Raw genomic sequence first — 18,781 nt, 5'->3', positions numbered from 1 at the left:
GTAGATGAGGCCCCTCGATCTCGGACATCGCTTCCCATTGTGTGCGGAGACGAAGGGGTCGAATGGCCGTGCACAGACATATGTCCTGATTGTCGTGAAAGCATGTCGGAATTGACAACGGAATTCTGTTCACCTGCCATCGGCCCTGAACAGAATCCGAGATGTGATGGAAACAGACCACTTGCGGGAGTCCTAAACACGAGACGGAGGATCTGAAAATAAAAATGACGGAACGACTGTCAAGTCTTCCATGTTGCGGAAGTATGTGGAACATCTCTTTCCTGTTCCGACGCCGTCAGAGACTGATGCATAGCAGTCTCACAGTCCGGAGGTAGGAGATTTATCGCGCAGCCTGCGGACTCCCGATTGGCGCTGGACTTGGAAGTCGCAAGGATTGACGAATGAGTGATCAGCAATGAGCAGGCTTCGCCAAGCTCATGTTCCTGGAGAGAACGCGGCCCTGGTTATCGTGTCCTTCACTCGTATGTAGAAACGGTCCAGCCTGAGTCCATGAATCGTCGTGGGTTCGGGGCTGCATATCGAGGTACTATCGCAATTACTGTGCATCTCATGCAAGAGCCGCATGATACAGTCGGATTCAGACAGTCGAGAGAAAAGTCCGAGAACGCTACGGACTTCTGTCAGAGGGCAAGTCTCCAAGAGGTGAGGTTGGGATGGAGAAGTTGGGGTGCCGAGCGAAAACATCCGATGTTTCGACGCGCCAAGACACGACAACCTCACATCGCTATTGCCCTCCGCTGCGTCTACTCAAGTAGCTATTTTGGACAGATTTTATTCGTTGTCAGCAACAGTCACGAATATGCGTCCATCCGGTAGAAGCTTATTGCATGTATTGAGACAATTGACCAAGTACGGTGCTTTCCCATGCGAACGACTACTTATGCGGTGTTGATCATTGACGGAGTGCCACCAACACCAACCAAGTCGGACGTCCCTTGCGGGAGTCTGGGAGCCACTGCAAGGCTGTTCAATTTAGCGTCTTGATCAAAGCACCTTTAAGCATCTCATGCATGTTAGACTGAAGCGATGACCCGTTGCTTATTCCAGTGAGACGATGCTTTGTATAAGAACCAAGACCATGTTTCATCATCAACCTAGAGTCAAAGGCATGTAGATCGGTGTCATCGGTATCGCGGAGCTTAGACTACCGTGCCGTTACCTTGAAGTCAGCCTAAAGTCCATTTCCTTGCATAAGATCACGGCTCAGGTCAGAGTATTCAACTGTCCGAAGAACTCAACCGAAGAGCAAGGGACAGTCGACAGGAGTCGAGGAGACCCATATGAGTGGAGCATTACGCACAACACAGCAATGGACATGTACGAGACAGCTGAGTGAGTTGTGGAGCTGCGGAGCAGATCCATCGAACGTTTGCAGTGCTCTGGTTGGTCCCATGCTAGCGCAAGAAAAACAAAAGGAAGAAACTCTCTCCTCCTACTAATCTCTTCCACCTCTGCCACCTCTGCCTCCTCTACCTCCGCCACGGCCACCGCCGCCCCGACCTCCACCACCTCGGCCGCCGCGACCGCCGCGACTACCACCGCGATCACCAAAGCCACCTCTACTACCGCCACGATCGCCGAATCCACCTCGGCTTGATCCTCCTCTGCCTGATCCTCCTCTGCTTGGTCCTCCGCGTCCTCCGCGTCCACCACTACCTCGGCCGCGACTGCTTGAACCTGCTGGACGAGCATTCTTATCCTGACGGTTCTGAGCTTCTTGTCTGAGCTTGTGCACGTCGTCAGCACCTCTGATCTCACTCTTTCCAGGTCCACCTTCGAATCTGCCAATTCGCTTCTCCTTTGCTACATCAACCTTTGCCTGCTGCTTGTAGTAGTCGTCTCTGTACTTGTCGGCGTCCTTGGGTGCCTTGATCATGTTGTGCTTGAAACGCTGTTCGTTGAGGCCATTTCTGTTACCCGGGCGTTCGAGCTCTCCAACACGAGGAAGCACGTCGAGTTTGTTGTCCTTCCTCCATCTGTCGTAGCGACCACTTCGGAATGAGGCTGCGATCTTGAGACCACTTTCACCAGTAATCATCTTTGTGCCCTTGGAACCGTCCTCATCGTTGGCTCGTGCCACGTATTTTCTGCTCTTCTTGTCCCAACGCAGACCACCAGCCTTGCTTGGTGCACCGAAAGCTTTTGTGTCATCATTTGTGAGATCCATAGTAGCTCCGCGGGCTGCGTCCAAGAAATGAGTATTGCGACCTCCATCCGTACCGGAGTGAACCCCGTAGCCTCGGTCTTCAGCCATATTGATGTTTTGTGGCGTATATGACATGAAGAACTCCGAATCTTGCCCGGCTCCTGATGACTTTGCCTTTTTCTTGTCGGGCTGCGAAAACGTGACCTCAAGCTCATCCTCGGACGCCTCATCGAGATCGACATCAAAGTCACCACTAGGGGCGTCCTCGTCGTCGGCATTGTCAAAGACTGAGGTATCGTTGTCCATCTCATCAATCTCTGCCTCTTCCGCAGCCTTTTCTTGCTGCTTGCGAGGCTGGATCTTGGCACGTCTATTTCTCATGATTTCCGTAGCCGCATTCGTGGTGCCTCGCTTGCCAACCTCGAATATAGTTTCCGGTGGTCGGAAACCGCTTACACGGGCTAACATGTTTTCTCTTTCAAGCTCCATATGTCTAGCTTCTGAATCGTCCTCAAACAGAGTATGGATCTCAGAATAATGGGGAGAGGAGCCGATGACCTTGGCGCGCTTTGCACTCTCGGATGAGGCTGAAGTTCGAGTACGGACGTATTGCTTCTCAGCCTTGACGGAGACATCACGCATGCCGGCTAAGTCAACGTCATCATCAACAAGCTTTCCAACCTCCTCGACACAGATCTCGAGGGGAGCTCTAACAAGCGTGCCCAAGATGACCTGGTCGGCATAGTTGATCTCGTCGGTAGGCTCTCTTCCAAGAACGAGTTTTCGGCTGAGGAAGAGCTGAAGGTCAAGCAAGTATGGCAGATCCTTCTGGGTGACCAGACTATAAGCCCAACCCTTGCGACCGGCACGAGCGGTACGTCCGACACGATGCACAAAGATCTTGGGTTGGGAAGGGAAATCGTAGTTGATGACGTTAGCGAGGACGGGAATATCGACACCACGAGCGGCGACATCAGTAACGACAAGGATGTTTGTGAGGCCAGATCGGAATTCCTGGATCTGTATCTTTCTTGCGGTCTGGTCCAAAGCACCATAGACATAGGAGACAGCGTAGCCAAGCTGGCTAAGTAGGTTGTAGAGGTACTCGACGTGATGTTTTGTGGCAGCGAAGACAATGGTAGAGTGTTCGGTCGGAATTTCGTTGGCACCGGGACCATCAGATCCTCGCTTGCGCTTCTTGGAGTTCATGCTGTCTTCCTTGGCTCGCTTGGTTCGCTCAGTAGGACCACTGGGCATTTTGATGACGTCTCTGAGGATGTGGATGAGAGCACCTTCCTTCTCTTGAGTGTTGATGTTGAAGTAAGCGGTCTCAAGATCAGGCGAAACCTTTGTTTCGGCGTCGAGACGGATCAGCTTGGGCTCCTGAAGACCAGCGCGAGCGAATTCGACCAATGATCTGGGTAGAGTGGCGGAAAACAGAAGAGTCTGTCTGTTGGGAGGAAGGGCGTGGATAATCTCGGTCAATTGTGCAGCGAAACCCATCTCGAACAAGCGATCGGCTTCATCGAAAACAATGTATTTGATTGAGCCCAGGTCCAAGTTCATCTCAATCTTCAAATGCTCGAAACGACCGGGCGTAGCAATGATGATGTCCGGGTTAGAGGCCATGGACGAGAATTGCTCCTCCAGACTGTCACCACCGACCAGCAAGATTGTTCTAAGGTCTGTTCCCTTGCCCATCTCTTTGACGACCTTGAGTGTTTGCAGAGCAAGTTCACGCGAAGGAGACAAGATGACGGCTCTCGCGCCAACCTTTGCGCTATGCGACTTCAACTTCTCAATCATGGGGATGACGAAAGCGGCAGTCTTTCCCGAGCCAGTTCTTGCCATACCAACAACATCCTGACCGTCTAGAATGACGGGGATCGTCTTGCGCTGAATCGGGGTAGGCACCGAGAAACCCTTGCGAGTGATGGCCTTGAGCAAGTGGCCGTTCAGGCCCATGACCTGGAAACCTCCTCCTTTCTTTGTAGTCTTTCCTGTCGCATCCTTCGTCTTCCGATTGTTGGCTGCCTGCTGAGCGGCAATGTACAGTTCGTCGCCATCGCTGTCGTCGTCCAGTCCAGCACCAGCTGAGGCATCGAAGGCGGTTGGCTTAGGCTGCTCAAAGCCGGCAAGAGGATCCTCGTCGTCGGAGTCGAGACCAGCTCCTCCAGCTAGGGCATTTGAGATGTCGAATCCATTCTCGGAAGCGGTAGGCGATACAGCTCGTCTACCCATGTTGTGTACGAATATCGACAAGATTGTCGAGAAATGTTGGATCGCAGAAAAAGCACCTCTCCGCAAATTGTAAAGTCGCGACCCTCTCGAACTTTTGCTGATAAGCTTCGCGGCTCTTTCTTATCAGCACGTGAGTCGCTCCTTCCACGAGAAAGTGCAAAGCTCTGACCACAATCGCGGTCAAACGCGGTCAAACGCGGTCGAGGCTGCCATTTCGCGTTCGCCCGCCAAAGAGCATGCCACTTTTTGATCATTACAACAACGATTAGACAACACATCCGAACACTCGACTTTCTACAATACTACACTTGGGCACTCACTTAGACGCGTACAGCTCACTCAGTGGCCCCCTTTCGCCTCACTCTATTTAGCACCGGAGCAAAATCACAATGGGTAAGGCGCCCCAACATCACAAGAGAGCTAGAGGCAATTCTGATCAGAATAGACTACGGTTATTCGACGACTTCGTACGGCGCGCAGGGTGGCAATGAGGATGGCGGTTTCATGGCCGGCAGCCAGGACAGTCCCAGCGCAAAAAGAGTGAGCTTGCCCTTCCATCTAGCTCGACTTGTCCACAACTAACACCCACAGTCATACGGAAAGGAAACGCTACGCCCAGTGACCATCAAGCAACTCCTCGAAGCCGAACAGCCTGACAGCGAAAACTTTGCCATCGACGGCTCGGAACTGACAACAATCTCGTTTGTCGGTCAGATCCGCAACATCAGCAAGCAAACCACAAACATCACCTATAAGCTGGACGATGGCACGGGTACCATCGAGGTCAAGGTCTGGATCGACATGGAGACGGCGCAGAACGATGAAGAGAATGGCAGCAAGGGCGGCCTGGTAGAGAACGCATACGCCCGTGTTTGGGGCAAGCTCAAGACTTTCGGCAAGCGTCACGTTGTCGCCCAGCAAATCCGCCCTCTCACCGACTTGAACGAGGTCAACTACCACATGCTCGAAGCCACCTACGTACACCTCTTCTTCACACGCGGCCCCGTCAACGCACAACAACAAGGTCAACAGGGACAAGGCGCAAGCAACGGTGGTCAGTCTGGTGGTGGTGGCACTCTCCCTGCAGGTGTCTCGAGCCACGCCAGAAAGGTCTTCCAGTGCATGCAAAACACCCCTCAAATCAACGAGGGTCTTCACATGCAGGACATTGCCAGTCGCACTGGCATGGACGTCGCAGATGTGCTCAAGGGTGCAGACGAGCTGCAGGCCATGGGCAAGATCTACCCCACAGTCGATGACCAGACCTGGTGCTTGCTTGACATGTAAGGTAGTCTCAAGGCGAGTTTGTGTGAAGACTTCTTTGCTCTGCGAGAAAAGGCGGGAGGATACCAGCATTATGTGTACGTTTATGGCAGCGAGGTGTGTAAGAATCATGAATCATCAACGTCAATCTCATCCAACTTCTCAACGAGTCCGCTGCTTCGACGCTGCATTGGTCGACAAGAAAAGTACACACGCAGCCACAATAGACGTAGCGACAATGGTAAAGACCTGAATGGTGGATCAGAGGCGTAGTCGTTAATCTCAGATGGCATACTTACGACCTGGGTCTTCCAACCCGTCTGCACCAAAGCTTGCCGCTTTGAGTATCGTTTCACGGTCTTTATGTAGTTCGCCGTCCCACTCGCGAGACATGCGAGAGCAAGAAACCAGAAGATGATGCCAAACGGCAATGCTATCCGCCGCTCAAGCGGTGAAGGCTGCCTCTTGAGATGGAAAGAGATGAGAATGGCTACACTGACGACAGCCATGTAGATAGATAGTCGTAACCACGAAAGAAATGCTGGAGACAACCGGTCAGTCAGATCACATAGCATTAGGTTCGTTCACGGCAGAATGACCTACTTCTCTCATTTGCACAATGATCACGCGCATCAGAGTCGAGATTGTCGAAGAGAAGAGCACCTAGTAGCGGTCTTTCGACAAAGACATGGCGATCGTATGTTACGCGACTAGAATGCGATTATTCATAGTGTCATGAAGTCGTTTTCGATGGCATGTTCACATACTGGTTCACCAAGACAGGCTTCGAATGTGGTACGCATGACACGACTTCGTAAGGCTCGATACGTTCTTCGGTCAAGGTCGCCATTCTCAAGAAGATGGAGAGTGTCCGATACTATTTGACAGTATAGCAAGAACAGGATACCTATCTTTTATTGATACGATTTACGAGAGTTGAGTGTAACACGCCATGCCGGAGTCGGGGAAGTGTTTAGGGAAGGAGCATGACTGCCAAGGCTGGCACAGAGGGCGGTCGCCGGTCGGATTCTGCCGACGCAAGAGCATTTGGACTTTGGTATGCGGCGAGCACCACCGAGAAGTCACGCCCACGTCTCATACCACAATACAGCACAAACATGTCGGTCCAAGCAGCAATCAAAGCGCCCTTCCGCGTAGGAACTAAGGAGGTATTCCTGTACGTCTCTCCCAATTGCGCATACGCAGACTATACCGACGATGCGACGAGAACAAAAAGTACTGACGATTTCATGTCGGACAGGCCAAACTTCACAATCACGCTCGTCCAAACACCGCGCATGCCCGCCAGCTTTGCAAAATTCATCGTGCCTCTCAATATGAACAAGCTCGATCTCCGCGACTACCTCTTCCACGTCTACAACGTCCGTGTCGTCAGCGTCCGCTCCTACATCGAACAGCAAAAAGTCACCCAAGGCAAGCCCAATGCCCCAAAGCAGCAGATCAAGCGTTGGTTTCGCCCGCGCGCCATCAAGAAGATGACGGTCGAGTTGGAGAGCCCGTTTGTGTGGCCAGAGTTGCCGAATGAGGAGGACTTGAATGAGAATTGGAGTACGGATACGCATAAGCAGGCTCAAAAGGACAACGACAAGTATGCCGAGCAAAGAGGCAGATTGGCAGATACATCTGTGGACAGAGATGAGAGAATGAGTATGAGAGAGCAGGCCAAGGCGCTGTTGGAGAGAAAGGAGCAGTGGAAGCCTGCTCAGCAATTGGGCTTTGGGCAAAGAAAGTAGATGGAAGGGTATGGTTGGTATGAGCATTCTTGGCTTGGAGTATGAGGCGTTGGCATCACAAAACACGGGCGAGTGTGCATATGGGACAGCACTGTACTATATTCGATCCATATCTAGGCATGAGTTGCCTGCTCGCTCCTCAATGGCTGCGAGTTGTACTTTTACAAACTCACCATCACCTTAATGCCGTGAATTAGGACAGAGGCACTCATTGATTCTAGGATGCATCTGAAACCATCTCAGAGCATTTCCAAGTCGATCTAGTTTGTTTGCTGGCAATCTGCTAACCTCGTATAAGCAGGCGCAGCCGACTTTCGCTCTTTGACTCACGATGCTCCCGCGATTCTTGATTTCCAACACTTGTTGGTTCGTTTTCTGTTCTCATTCCAATGACCTCTGATTCGATTACTGCTACTTCCTTTCTTCGTCTCTTGTCTAATGAGATCAATTCGACCCATAATAGTTGAATGAAGCCAAACTAGATGCCTCGGCAAAGTGGCGGGGAACATGTCGGAAAACTTCTCGGACAACTTTGACCTGGCGTCCTTTTTATCTCTACCATTGCATTATTCCGGCATGGCTCAGACTAATACTACAAGTACTATGGAACCTCCCACCGGAACCCGTCCATATCGCTCACACAAGTTTCCCGCCTGTACAGCTTGCCGCCAACGCAAGATTCGCTGCCACTTTGATCAAGTCGCTGCTCAATGCACTCTTTGTCGGGAAAAGGGTTGGCAATGCATTACTGCTTCTCCGGCCCAGAGCGCTCAAAAACGCGATCGGTCGTCAACTTCGGGTCCAGCAGACAGACCTGTCAAGCGGACTACCCAGAGTCTGGGATCGAGAGATGATGGTTCACCGAGTGTTCAAGTTCGTCGACCATCACGCCAGAGTTCGGTCATAGGCACTCCTGCTGAAGCCTCTGCGGAAATTGCTCAGCCTTTGGATCATCCGAGTACAGAATCGACTGTGATCGTGGGACCTGTCTTTCAAGAAGATATTCAGATCTTGGGACCATATCTCTCGAGAGGAGATGAAGCGAGACAGTCTTCCAAGGAGCGGCAAACTGCTACAGCTGGCCCAAGTCGCAATCCACTTTTATATCTCTCTGTTCCTCGCCGTCGCCGTGGTCTTCAACCCGCCAAAGATCCTGGTTCTGGTCAGAAGCTCATCTTGCAACATCTAGTTGGGCCCTTTGCTGGCGAACTCGTGGATCTGTAAGTTCAAGCTTGATTTTCTATCAACATACAATAGCTGATACTCTTTAGATATTTCGAGTATGCCCATCCCTGCTTTCCCATCCTTGATGAACTAGCTATTCGGAAGCACGGAGCTGCCAACGTCTCTTCTACGTTGTGGTCCTACATCATCACCAATGCATTGTCTTCTTGGGATCGGTCTCCAAAACTAAAACACCATCCGCGGCCTGATCCCATCTATGCTTGCAATGTTGCCGTTGCTGCATTGCAAGAAGACTTCAATGAGTCGAGTGTATCAACCATTCTCTGTAGTGTCCTTGACATGATTGGCCGTCCTGTTAGTATATGACCAAGTCAAAATTGAGCGCCTGCTGACTCCTTACCTGGTCAACTCTATCGTAGGCAACATCATCAACGAAGGCCGGACGATAGCCCTCGCCCATACTTTCGGCATGAACCGCAACCCAACCAATTGGGGCTGTTCAGATCACGAGAAGCGACTCAGAATACGAACTTGGTGGGCAGTGTTGATTAGCAACAGACTGTGAGTTGTGAAGAGACATGTCTGAGCATAAGCTAATTCCTCAATAGATCTGCTCTAGCCCACGGCACTCCAGGCACTCTGATAAAAGGACAGTATGATGTACCGCTACCCACGCCTGCCATGCTCTTGACGCCTGGCAAGAACGACATCTATCGCGAGCAGGGTGCAGAGCACTTCATCCAGCTTTGTAAGTTATGCGAAATTTTAGGGGAAATCAATCAGATTGCTGTGGACCTTCGCCGTCCCTTCGATGCCAAAGTCCCACGAGAACTTCGACGACTGGAGTGTGATCTCGATCAATGGGAAGCCGATCTACCTCCATATCTTACTCGGCCACTTGATGAAGGCAAGGGTCCTGGAGCGTGTAATCTGCATCTCTGCTTCCTCTCCACCAAACTTCTTCTTGCACGCACGGCGTTAAAGGTATGTTGGACAACTCTCCATGCATTTCGCAACTAACCTTGTCCAGGTCGCCTCCGATGGTCAGCAACCAGATAGTAGCAGTGAACACATGCGATATCGTCTCTCCGTCCTCCGTAGTCTAGCGCGCGAGATAGCAGACTTTGTCTGTGCCCTCCAAAGCCACCACCTCGCCGAGTTCTGGCTACCATGTAAGCCAACACCCGCCTCCCTATCACTTCTCCTTTCCCCCCTTCCCTTCCCTTCCCTTCCCTTCCCTCACTCACTCGCTCAAAAGCGTAAAAAGTTGACTGAAAGTTTGCCTCAAACAGACACAGCCCACTTCCTAGCCTCCTCAGCAATGATACTCCTCCGCTGCACAATCGAAACGACCGACCCCTTGACCCGCGAACCTTGCAAACTCTCCCTCTCCTCCCTCCGCAAACGTCTCCGCTCCGCCCGCGACGACTCCTCCTGGGACCTCGCCGACATTTTCCTAAACCAATGCGACGAACCAATCTCACGCGTCATCGCCAAATTATCCTACTCTACTTTATCTGCAGCACAGCCAGTGATGGAAGTTACTCAACAACAGCAGGAAGTGCCTATTAATGTGGAAGATGTCATTTTGCAGCCTTTGCAGCAGGATTTTGTGTTTGATCTTGCTGGGCTCGGGGCTGAAGGATTTGGGATGGGGTTTGAGGGGTTGGGGTTGCCGTTTGGGGATTTGTGGAGTGGGTATGAGGATGTGAATATGAATGGGAATGGGGGTGCGAGTGGGATGAATGGGATTTAGGATGGTGAGGAGAATTTTGAAGTGGAAAAGCCTGAGATTAAATCTTTATCAATCAGGCTGGAAGTTGTCTTTTCCAACCATCGAGGATGAGGACTCGCCTTCCGAGGCTGGAGAAGCTGGACGACAAACACATAGCTTGGCTACGATATTCAAGGGAGGAACGAGACAAACAGAAGATCAAGAGGCACGACCCTCGCGTCTCTACACCTCAATACTCTTCACTACGTCTCAGCACAGCGAAGCACCAAAATACAATGGCCATCGAGATGCAACAGCAATTCAATCCAATCTCCAAACTCTGCGTGTGAATAGCACGAGAGTTAAAACGTGAGTGCAGATTGGATCCTGGTGCATCGAACAAGGGATACCCTTAGTAAAGAAATGTCGAAGGTGGGGAAAAATCCATCATGCATTTTTTTACAAACCTCATTCTTGTTGGTATGCAGATGATTGTGGATTCTCAGCTTAGCGCCCTGGCTATTATCTCTTAGCGGATCTTGTTGGAGGTATGGAAAACTTATTGCATTCTTACAGTGTTGTTTCGTGGTGTGAGACAACGGCTGAGATACCACATGAAGCTGGAGGTAAGAAGATAGAAGCTTTTCGTAAGAATCAAGGTTGTGCATTCGAGACGGCACACGCTGAGAATACTGTGAAAGGCAGGAGAGATGCAAGCTTGTATGGATGAAATGTAGACGCTTAAACGTTGATCATTATACTGAATTGTTGGGTGAGGTTGGGGTGGGAGACATGACAAATAAAACTCCCCGGTCCATGCGAAGAATGAAGAAGGAAAAGACATAAACCCCGAGTCTGTGGAAAAAAGAAGAAGAAAGAAAGGAAGAAAAGGCTCCACATATCCCAACTGTTGTTTCCCTTTTCTTTGGTATCATTTTATTTCTTTTAAACAGAGACCTCAACACGGCCCTCGTTTCCGGGGGCGCCGCCGCTGAGGCTGGGGAGAAGGTAGGTAATATCGTCCTGAAACTATTGTTAGTGATTTGTCTGAAAGATAAGTGGAGAAAATAGCTTACCCAAGGGTGACGGTAGAGACCAGTACGGAGTCTCTTCTGGTCGAGGAAATGGGCAATGAGACCGATTGAACGACCAAGGACGAACAGACCGTTGAGGACACCCATCTTGAGGTAGTCCTCGGCCTCCTCGTTGGTGAAGGCACCACAGTTGCGGACAAGGTCGACGAAAGCGACGGCAACGGCACCGTCAACGTTGAGAATCAGGTTGTCCTTCTTGGAGGTGGTGACGGACTCGACGGCGAGAGCGTAGTCGAGGAGAGGAGTGCGGGGGAAGTTGGCCTTGACGTACTCCTTGACAAGCGAGACACGGAGATCGGGGTTGTTGCGCGACTTGACACGGTGACCGATACCGGGAATGAGCTTGTTCTCCTTGCGCATGGTGTCGACGAAGTCACGAGGAGAAAGACCCTTGTCGTAGGCCTTGGTGAACTCCTCAGCGGCACCGTCGAGGGCACCACCGAAACGAGAACCGATGGTCAAGAGACCAGCGACGAGCGACGAGATCAGATCCTTGCCGGCACGGGTGGTGATGATGGTGTTCATGGCACCGGAAACGGCGGGACCGTGATCGGCAGTAAGCATGAGAACCATCTCCAAGAACTTGCTGGCAAAGTCGGGAAGACGGCGACGGAACCACAGAAGAGACATGACACCACCGATACCAATGTTCTCTTTGAAGACGTCGGAAATGGGCATACCGGCGTAGAGGAGCTCCTGACCACGGTCGTCGGAGATGGTGGAAATGAAGGCAGCGGGCTTACGGATGAGACCGAGCTCCTGGGCCCATGAGTAGTCGATGGGGATCTTGGGGACAGCGGGCTCGGGCTGGGGCTGGATGGTGCCGTCGGCGGTGAGCTTCTGGTAAAGGTCGGCGAGGACCTTGGGCATGTCCTCGAAGGTGTCTGGAACGTAGAAACCGGCCTCCTTCATCGACTTGTTCTTCATGGCAGCAGTCTCGAGCTGGGAGTTGGCGAACGAACCAGCGTGACCGAACTGGACCTCGGTCTTGAGCATGCTGGCGACGGTACCAATGGCCCAGGCAACAATGGGCTTTTTGATCTGGCCAGACTTGACGGCCTCAATGACGCGGTACTCCTCAACACCACCGACCTCACCGAGAAGGAGGAGGATCTTGGCGTTGGGGTCCTGCTCGTAACGGAGCAAGTGGTCGATGAAAGTTGTACCAGGGTATCTGTCACCACCGATGGCAACACCCTCGCAAACACCGTTGGTGGTCTGCTCAATGATGTTGTTGAGCTCGTTGGACATACCACCGGACTTGGAGACGTAAGAAACGGCACCAGAGCGGTACAGCTTGGAGGCAACAATGTTGTCCATCATACCACCAGTGTTACCGATCTTGAAAGCTCCGGGCTTGATACCACCGACGGTGGCAGGGCCAATGATGGTGACACCCTTCTTGGCGGCAACGTGGAGGATCTCACGAGCGCGCTATTCTCGTGTTAGCTCGATGTTGCCGTTGCTGCTTTGTGGCAGTCTAGACTTACTCTCTCGGGGACACCCTCGGCAATGATGGCGATGGTCTTGATTTGAGGGTACTCCATGAGCTCCATGGTGCTCTGGAAGACGGAACGCGACGAAGCAAAGTTGACGACAGTGTCAACGTCGTCGTGCTTGGCGACGGCCTTCTCGGTGCTCTGGTAGACAGGGAGAAGAGTCTCGCTGGTGCCCCAGTACATCTTGCTGACGAACTGACCTCCGAAAGTGTAGATGATACCGGCGACCGAGGGAACCTTTCTCTTGCAGATGAAGTCAAAGTCAAGCATACCCTGGACGGCCTTGGGCTGCAGACCGTAGACGAAACATCTTGTCTTGGGGTGGAAGAGCTGGTGGGAGGGAGTAGGGCTCAATGCTCTGCTGGGGGCGGCAAAGCGGGTGATGTTGTCGTTGGGCTGGCTGGTACCGTTGGCCTGCGAGGTAGAGGCAGCTGCCGGGGTAGATGTGGTTGCGGAAACCATTGTGAAAGCTGCGAGAGGTGCTCTGTCAGTTGGGTCGTTCGCAAGGAAGGAGCTCTTGAGGTGGGAAAGAGCGATTGAGGAAGAGACGGACAAAGTGACACGTGAGCAGGTAGACGGCTTCAAGCTTGGGCAGTTGCTGCAGATGCGATGCTAAAACAATGCTGTGCAAGGCTGGAGCTGTGGATGTGCAGGAACAAGACAATTGAAAGAGTGCTGGGATGAGGGATGGGGTTTGCAAAGCTTGCCGAAGCTGACTCGGCGAGTGCAACAATAATTCAGAGCTTACTTACAGTTATATCAAAAGCGACGACAGAGGAAGGAGGGAGGAAAGAGGAGAGGTCGAATGGACAAAAGATGAATGACCAGCAGGAGATGAGCAAGTCGGGACGAGGCAGGAGATCGGAGAGGCGCAAGAGAGACTTGGAGACAAGCAATATTGTTCGACTCGTCGCACGCAGAGGCGCTTTGCTGAGGCTTCAACCGCAGGGCCAAAAGTCCGAGGGGTGCAGGGGTCCGGTTGAGGTTAGCGGTCGCTTTCTTTTGGTGCAGCCGTTACGTTTCCGCCATTTGTGTGGGTTGGAAATTCCCCGACAAGACCGACGCGCCATTCTGTGACAGCCGCGGCCACCGTGCACGGCTCTCCTCTCACTTCCCGACTCCGGCCGTGACCAGACAAAATCGTACCATCATCAATTTCCCCCTTCATCTGCTGCTTGTATTTGCGGGAATTGTTGCTGTCCATTGTCTCGAAGCCTGTCCAGAAGATAGCCCGTGGCAAAGCGCTGAGTGAGCGGCGTCAGCGGGTGAGCGATAAGCTGTGGTGAATTGTTGATGGGTCACCTCCGGCCCGAGTCACGGCTGCTGCTTCAGCATTCTGCAGAATTCCGTGCCTCCATGGAGCCATCTGAGCCTCGGGTGTTCGACGTGTCCTCTTTGTTTCGGTGTGGGCGGCGCGTGCACTGGAGCTCTCTCCACGAAACCCCTGTATAAAATTAGCATTAGCAGCACAATCAGCCCACTCACCACTAATCCCAGCCCTTTTGCGTTGCGGGATCGGCGTTTTTTGTCGACCCAACGGCAGCGCTAACACGCCCCGCCCGCGCTAGCGAGAGCTCACCGTCTGCACCCTTCTGCGGCCACCTGGAGCCAAGACCCGACAATATTCTCCTCGATCTCATCCACAGCTCCCCTCCTCAAAGAGTGCTCTCCCGAATCCATCAAAGTCTCCGACACCTTCTTTGACTTCGATTCCCCTCTCAATACCACCAATTGGCGTCTCCTTGATTGTGTGATACCCACCTCTTCGGACTTTTTCCCAATCTCACCTTCTCCCAGCCCTCCAGGTAAGCACCCGTCGAGCTCCCCAGCAAGCGCATCCTACCTGTGTATCCATAATTGGCATTCGGCAAACGAAGGTGATTCGTCGATTCAAAGCCCTTCGGACTTTTGACGAGTCTCGAGGGACATGTCTCGCACGTCTCTTCCGTGCGCGGTGCCTGTATCTCCCAACTCTTGTTGAGCCGAAAGCACACGACTTGTTGCCGCAAGCCATTCCCCATTGCTTTGCTGCTGTTCCTAGCTCTTCACCACTTTCCATCTTCCTCCTTCTTTACTCTTCCTCTTCTTGTCACTGTCCTTGCTCTTCCTCTACTCTCGCTTGTACTCTCGTTTCGACTCGTCGGTTCGTTGCTCACCTTTTCTCGTCAGTTCTCCACAAGCAGCCATGTCCGCAAAGTCGATCCTCGAAGCCGATGGCAAGGCCATCCTCAACTACCACCTTACCAGAGCTCCCGTCATCAAGCCCACTCCTCTTCCCCCGGCTGCAAACCACAACCCCCACGCCAAGCTCTGCTCCCTCTACTTCGCCGCAGATGCTTCCCCCAAGGACATCCTTGACGAGGCCGAGGTCAAGTACCCCTGGTTGCTCCAGTCTGGCGCCAAGTTCGTCGCAAAGCCCGATCAGCTCATCAAGAGAAGAGGAAAGAGCGGTCTTTTGGCCCTGAACAAGACCTGGCCTGAGGCTAGAGCTTGGGTTGAGGAGCGCGCTGGCAAGCCCCAGAGAGTCGAGACTGTCGATGGTGTCCTGAGACAGTTCTTGGTCGAGCCTTTCGTGCCTCACCCCCAGGAAACTGAGTACTACATCAACATCAACTCCGTCCGCGAGGTATGTGGCTTTTTTCTTTATTTTTCCTTTTTCCTTTATTTTTCCTTTTTCCTTTATTTTTCCTTTTTCCTTCTGGCATGTCGAAAACAATCACTTGGAAGCAATTCGCCTGGGCTTGTCGAGTTTTTCCTTGATCGTCTTTTTATTGAAAGAAAAGAAGCAAGGAAAAAGGCAATAGCTAGGGGGAAGTTTTCATATGATTGCTTTGCATGTGAAAGTCACGTTGGGCAAGCATGGTGATTTCCCCCGGCTATTCTGTTCGGATGAAGGGAGAAATCCCACCAGTCCCACCACCAAGCCGTGCACAGATGTCCTCTATCCCTTACACCAACGCACAACATCTGGACCTGCATTAGGCCATCGTCGTCGAGATTCACTTTCGGATCTACCCGCCGTCGATGGCTTATTATACTGCTCCTCCATATCATTACCGCGTCGCAATATTCACTATATCGTCGGCCAAGGCTAACATTGCATCAATAGGGTGACTGGATCCTCTTCACTCACGAGGGTGGTGTCGATGTCGGTGATGTCGACGAGAAGGCTGAGAAGCTTTTGATCCCCGTCGACCTCAAGGAGTACCCCTCAAATGAGGAGATCGCTGCCTCTCTTCTCAAGAAGGTCCCTCAGGGTGTCCACAACGTCCTTGTCGACTTCATCTCCCGCCTCTACGCCGTCTACGTTGACTGCCAGTTCACGTACGTTATCCATATGCATCCCTCTCGATCGCACTACTGACATGCACCAGCTACCTCGAGATCAACCCTCTCGTTGTCATTCCCAACGCTGATGCCACCTCTGCTGAGGTTCACTTCCTCGACTTGGCTGCCAAGATCGACCAGACTGCTGAGTTCGAGTGTGGTGCCAAGTGGGCCATCGCTCGCTCTGCCACTGCTCTCGGCCTCAACGTCGCTGACAAGAAGGACACCAAGGTCTCCATCGATGTCGGCCCCCCAATGGAGTTCCCCGCTCCTTTCGGTCGTGAGATGTCCAAGGAGGAGGCTTACATCGCCGAGATGGATGCCAAGACTGGTGCTTCCCTCAAGCTGACCATCCTCAACGGTGAGGGTCGTGTCTGGACCCTCGTCGCCGGTGGTGGTGCCTCGGTCGTCTACGCCGATGCCATTGCCTCTGCTGGCTTCGCTGGTGAGCTTGCCAACTACGGCGAGTACTCTGGTGCTCCCACTGAGACCCAGACCTTCCACTACGCCAGAACTGTCCTTGACCTTATGCTCCGTGCCCCCATGCACCCCGAGGGCAAGGTCCTCTTCATTGGTGGTGGTATTGCCAACTTCACCAACGTCGCCTCCACCTTCAAGGGTGTCATCCGCGCCCTCCGCGAGGTCGCTCCTCTCCTCATCGAGCACAACGTCAAGATCTGGGTCCGCCGCGCTGGCCCCAACTACCAAGAAGGTCTTAAGAACATCAAGGCCGTCGGTCAAGAGCTCAAGCTCGACATGCACGTCTTCGGCCCTGAGATGCACGTTTCTGGTATCGTCCCTCTTGCCCTCGTCCCTGGCAAGTACACTCCCGACATCAAGGAGTTCGGTGCCTAAATGGAAGAGCAACACGAAGTCACATGAAAAAATGATCACTGCAACACTCAACAATCTTCTTCGGGGTACACTTTTTTCTTTTTCCACCCTCCTCCCCCTCCTACCTTCATAACATGTTCGAATTTTCTCCAATCTTTTTTCTGTCTCGGGTGCTGGGTGCTTGCGTTATAACATCATACATTGATTACACTGGAAAGGCTTTATCATCTGGTGCAGGTGCAGGAAGCGAAATGGCATAATTCCCCTTTTTGACAAACTACAAGTACTGTTTCAAACTTTCTTGATCTGTTATATGTTCGACTTACGCCTGTACGAACGTTCTGGTGCTCGTAACATTGGGCATGTGTTGACACTAACCTTCGATATTGCACACCTCACTCTGTCAGAGGGTTTCAGTATCATTGTCGACAGCTAGATGCCTTGTTGGTCAAAGGCACTCTCCGCCTTGATGCTCGGAGAGGATCCTGGTTTAGTAGAATCAGGGAACACTTCCCCGTGGCCCTTATATCTATTTGTACTAGTAATTGAATGACGAGCCTCTTCCGGGAAACCTCCTGAACTCTATCATGATAGTTGTACACCTTGACGCTTTTGTTTCGTATATGCACATTTGCTTAGTTGACGCCGCCCAAAGCATTGCTCGCCCATTGGTAACTTCCGAGGAAGACGGCACCACCGATGCTGATCCAAGTAACTCTGGGCTCGATACCCTTGAAGAAAGCCTTCATGCCCTCTTTTCTGTATATCTCGCCCAACAGTTGTGAGGCGGAGACCTTTTCCTTTGCCAACATCATCCTCGTCTTCAGCACATCCAATGGTGTCGTCAGAGCCGCAGCAAAGCCACCAGTGATAGAGCCGAACACAGCAGACTGAAGCGCAGTAGCGGTATCCCTTCCATCTCTCTTGGCAGCCCACCTCTTCATACCCTCCCACAGAGGGAACTGAATGACTGTGAACGGCACCTCTCTCATGACTGTGATACCCCACCCTCTGTATAACTCCTTCGCCATGACACCCCATCCCGCACTCTTCCTCAACACGAAAATACTCGCCAACGCCGCTCTAGAACTCGGATACTGCTTCGCCTGCGCCCTCTGCTTCACAACCTCTGTAGGAACTCTCACCGCACAAGCGGCCACCTCTCCCAAACTCGCAGCCACCATATGTACACCAGCGGCTTGTGTAGCTGTGTGTGCAGGGTTTGCGAAGTTGCGCTTCATGGCATCGTAGGTGACGAAGAAGAGGGCGGCGCCAGGGGCGGAGCCGACGATTGCGGAACCGACGCCCGCATAGACGCCACGGAAGCCGCCGGCGGCGAGGAAGCCGGTCGAGGATTGGAGGCGGGTTTTTAGGGTGTCGAGGGGGTAGAGGGATGTGTCTACTGTTGTGCCTGCTACTGCGCCTGCCTGAGTAGGTGGAGGTGATTAGCTCGGGTTATCTTGTCGCGTTTGGGTCGTGCATGACGATGTGTTTGGAAACCGAAGGGACTTTGTTTCGCGACCACGTATGGAATTGATGTGTATGAGGGTGGGTTTTTCGGAGGGCAGTGTATGATGTAAACGGTCGAACAAGACACTTACTAGAAGCGAGCGCAAGTAGGGCGACTCGACCAATGAAGTCTTCTCTTGGATCACTCCGGCCATTGTAGAGATTCAGAGCAGATTGCGAACAATTGCTCGTGC

At 52.4% G+C, this 18,781-nt stretch overlaps 8 protein-coding genes across 8 annotated transcripts; 4 read left to right on the top strand and 4 right to left on the bottom strand.

The window, feature by feature from the left end:
• Positions 1 to 999: 999 nt before the first annotated feature.
• Positions 1,000 to 4,447, bottom strand: AUEXF2481DRAFT_40033 (uncharacterized protein). The gene has a single exon (XM_013488421.1). The coding sequence runs from the start codon at positions 4,406 to 4,408 to the stop codon at positions 1,457 to 1,459; it is 2,952 nt and encodes a 983-aa protein (XP_013343875.1). The 5' UTR covers positions 4,409 to 4,447; the 3' UTR covers positions 1,000 to 1,456.
• Positions 4,448 to 4,900: 453 nt separating this feature from the next.
• AUEXF2481DRAFT_40032 (uncharacterized protein) lies at positions 4,901 to 5,920 on the top strand. The gene is made up of 2 exons (XM_013488420.1): positions 4,901 to 4,948; positions 5,000 to 5,920. The coding sequence occupies exons 1-2, from the start codon at positions 4,913 to 4,915 to the stop codon at positions 5,693 to 5,695; spliced, it is 732 nt and encodes a 243-aa protein (XP_013343874.1). The 5' UTR covers positions 4,901 to 4,912; the 3' UTR covers positions 5,696 to 5,920.
• AUEXF2481DRAFT_40030 (uncharacterized protein) lies at positions 5,829 to 6,623 on the bottom strand. Its single transcript, XM_013488419.1, has 4 exons — positions 6,439 to 6,623; positions 6,275 to 6,381; positions 5,971 to 6,212; positions 5,829 to 5,920 (listed from the first exon to the last, which is right to left on the bottom strand). The coding sequence occupies exons 1-4, from the start codon at positions 6,519 to 6,521 to the stop codon at positions 5,834 to 5,836; spliced, it is 519 nt and encodes a 172-aa protein (XP_013343873.1). The 5' UTR covers positions 6,522 to 6,623; the 3' UTR covers positions 5,829 to 5,833.
• On the top strand, positions 6,269 to 7,679 carry AUEXF2481DRAFT_220093 (uncharacterized protein). Its single transcript, XM_013488564.1, has 2 exons — positions 6,269 to 6,848; positions 6,933 to 7,679. The coding sequence occupies exons 1-2, from the start codon at positions 6,658 to 6,660 to the stop codon at positions 7,423 to 7,425; spliced, it is 684 nt and encodes a 227-aa protein (XP_013344018.1). The 5' UTR covers positions 6,269 to 6,657; the 3' UTR covers positions 7,426 to 7,679.
• Positions 7,680 to 7,932: 253 nt separating this feature from the next.
• AUEXF2481DRAFT_5076 (uncharacterized protein) lies at positions 7,933 to 10,366 on the top strand (the record flags this gene model as incomplete). The annotated part of the gene is made up of 5 exons (XM_013488299.1): positions 7,933 to 8,645; positions 8,697 to 8,968; positions 9,030 to 9,171; positions 9,219 to 9,594; positions 9,641 to 10,366. The coding sequence occupies 5 exons, from the start codon at positions 7,933 to 7,935 to the stop codon at positions 10,364 to 10,366; spliced, it is 2,229 nt and encodes a 742-aa protein (XP_013343753.1).
• A 903-nt stretch (positions 10,367 to 11,269) lies between these two features.
• AUEXF2481DRAFT_29548 (uncharacterized protein) lies at positions 11,270 to 13,379 on the bottom strand (the record flags this gene model as incomplete). The annotated part of the gene is made up of 3 exons (XM_013488355.1): positions 11,270 to 11,353; positions 11,401 to 12,852; positions 12,909 to 13,379. 3 exons carry the CDS (start codon positions 13,377 to 13,379, stop codon positions 11,270 to 11,272), a joined length of 2,007 nt encoding a protein of 668 aa, XP_013343809.1.
• A 1,723-nt stretch (positions 13,380 to 15,102) lies between these two features.
• Positions 15,103 to 17,099, top strand: AUEXF2481DRAFT_5074 (uncharacterized protein; the record flags this gene model as incomplete). Its single annotated transcript, XM_013488298.1, has 3 exons — positions 15,103 to 15,543; positions 16,027 to 16,241; positions 16,292 to 17,099. 3 exons carry the CDS (start codon positions 15,103 to 15,105, stop codon positions 17,097 to 17,099), a joined length of 1,464 nt encoding a protein of 487 aa, XP_013343752.1.
• A 614-nt stretch (positions 17,100 to 17,713) lies between these two features.
• Positions 17,714 to 18,742, bottom strand: AUEXF2481DRAFT_73434 (uncharacterized protein; the record flags this gene model as incomplete). Its single annotated transcript, XM_013488477.1, has 2 exons — positions 17,714 to 18,505; positions 18,680 to 18,742. The coding sequence occupies 2 exons, from the start codon at positions 18,740 to 18,742 to the stop codon at positions 17,714 to 17,716; spliced, it is 855 nt and encodes a 284-aa protein (XP_013343931.1).
• Between the last annotated feature and the right edge of the window lie 39 nt (positions 18,743 to 18,781).

This window comes from Aureobasidium subglaciale, assembly GCF_000721755.1.
Source record: "Aureobasidium subglaciale EXF-2481 unplaced genomic scaffold scaffold_10, whole genome shotgun sequence".
NCBI lineage: Eukaryota > Fungi > Ascomycota > Dothideomycetes > Dothideales > Saccotheciaceae > Aureobasidium > Aureobasidium subglaciale.
The sequence above is the reverse complement of the archived record's forward strand: the minus strand, read 5'-3'. Positions and strand labels throughout refer to the sequence as shown.

Coding starts and splice junctions, on each gene's coding strand:
- AUEXF2481DRAFT_40033 (XM_013488421.1), bottom strand. CDS start 4,408: ATGGGTAGACGAGCTGTATCGCCTACCGCTTCCGAGAATGGATTCGAC.
- AUEXF2481DRAFT_40032 (XM_013488420.1), top strand. CDS start 4,913: ATGGCCGGCAGCCAGGACAGTCCCAGCGCAAAAAGA. Junction 4,949..4,999: donor ACAGTCCCAGCGCAAAAAGA/GTGAGCTTGCCC, acceptor TAACACCCACAG/TCATACGGAAAGGAAACGCT.
- AUEXF2481DRAFT_40030 (XM_013488419.1), bottom strand. CDS start 6,521: ATGGCGACCTTGACCGAAGAACGTATCGAGCCTTACGAAGTCGTGTCA. Junction 6,382..6,438: donor AAGCCTGTCTTGGTGAACCA/GTATGTGAACAT, acceptor ATCGCATTCTAG/TCGCGTAACATACGATCGCC. Junction 5,921..5,970: donor CGGGTTGGAAGACCCAGGTC/GTAAGTATGCCA, acceptor TCCACCATTCAG/GTCTTTACCATTGTCGCTAC.
- AUEXF2481DRAFT_220093 (XM_013488564.1), top strand. CDS start 6,658: ATGACTGCCAAGGCTGGCACAGAGGGCGGTCGCCGGTCGGATTCTGCC. Junction 6,849..6,932: donor GGAACTAAGGAGGTATTCCT/GTACGTCTCTCC, acceptor CATGTCGGACAG/GCCAAACTTCACAATCACGC.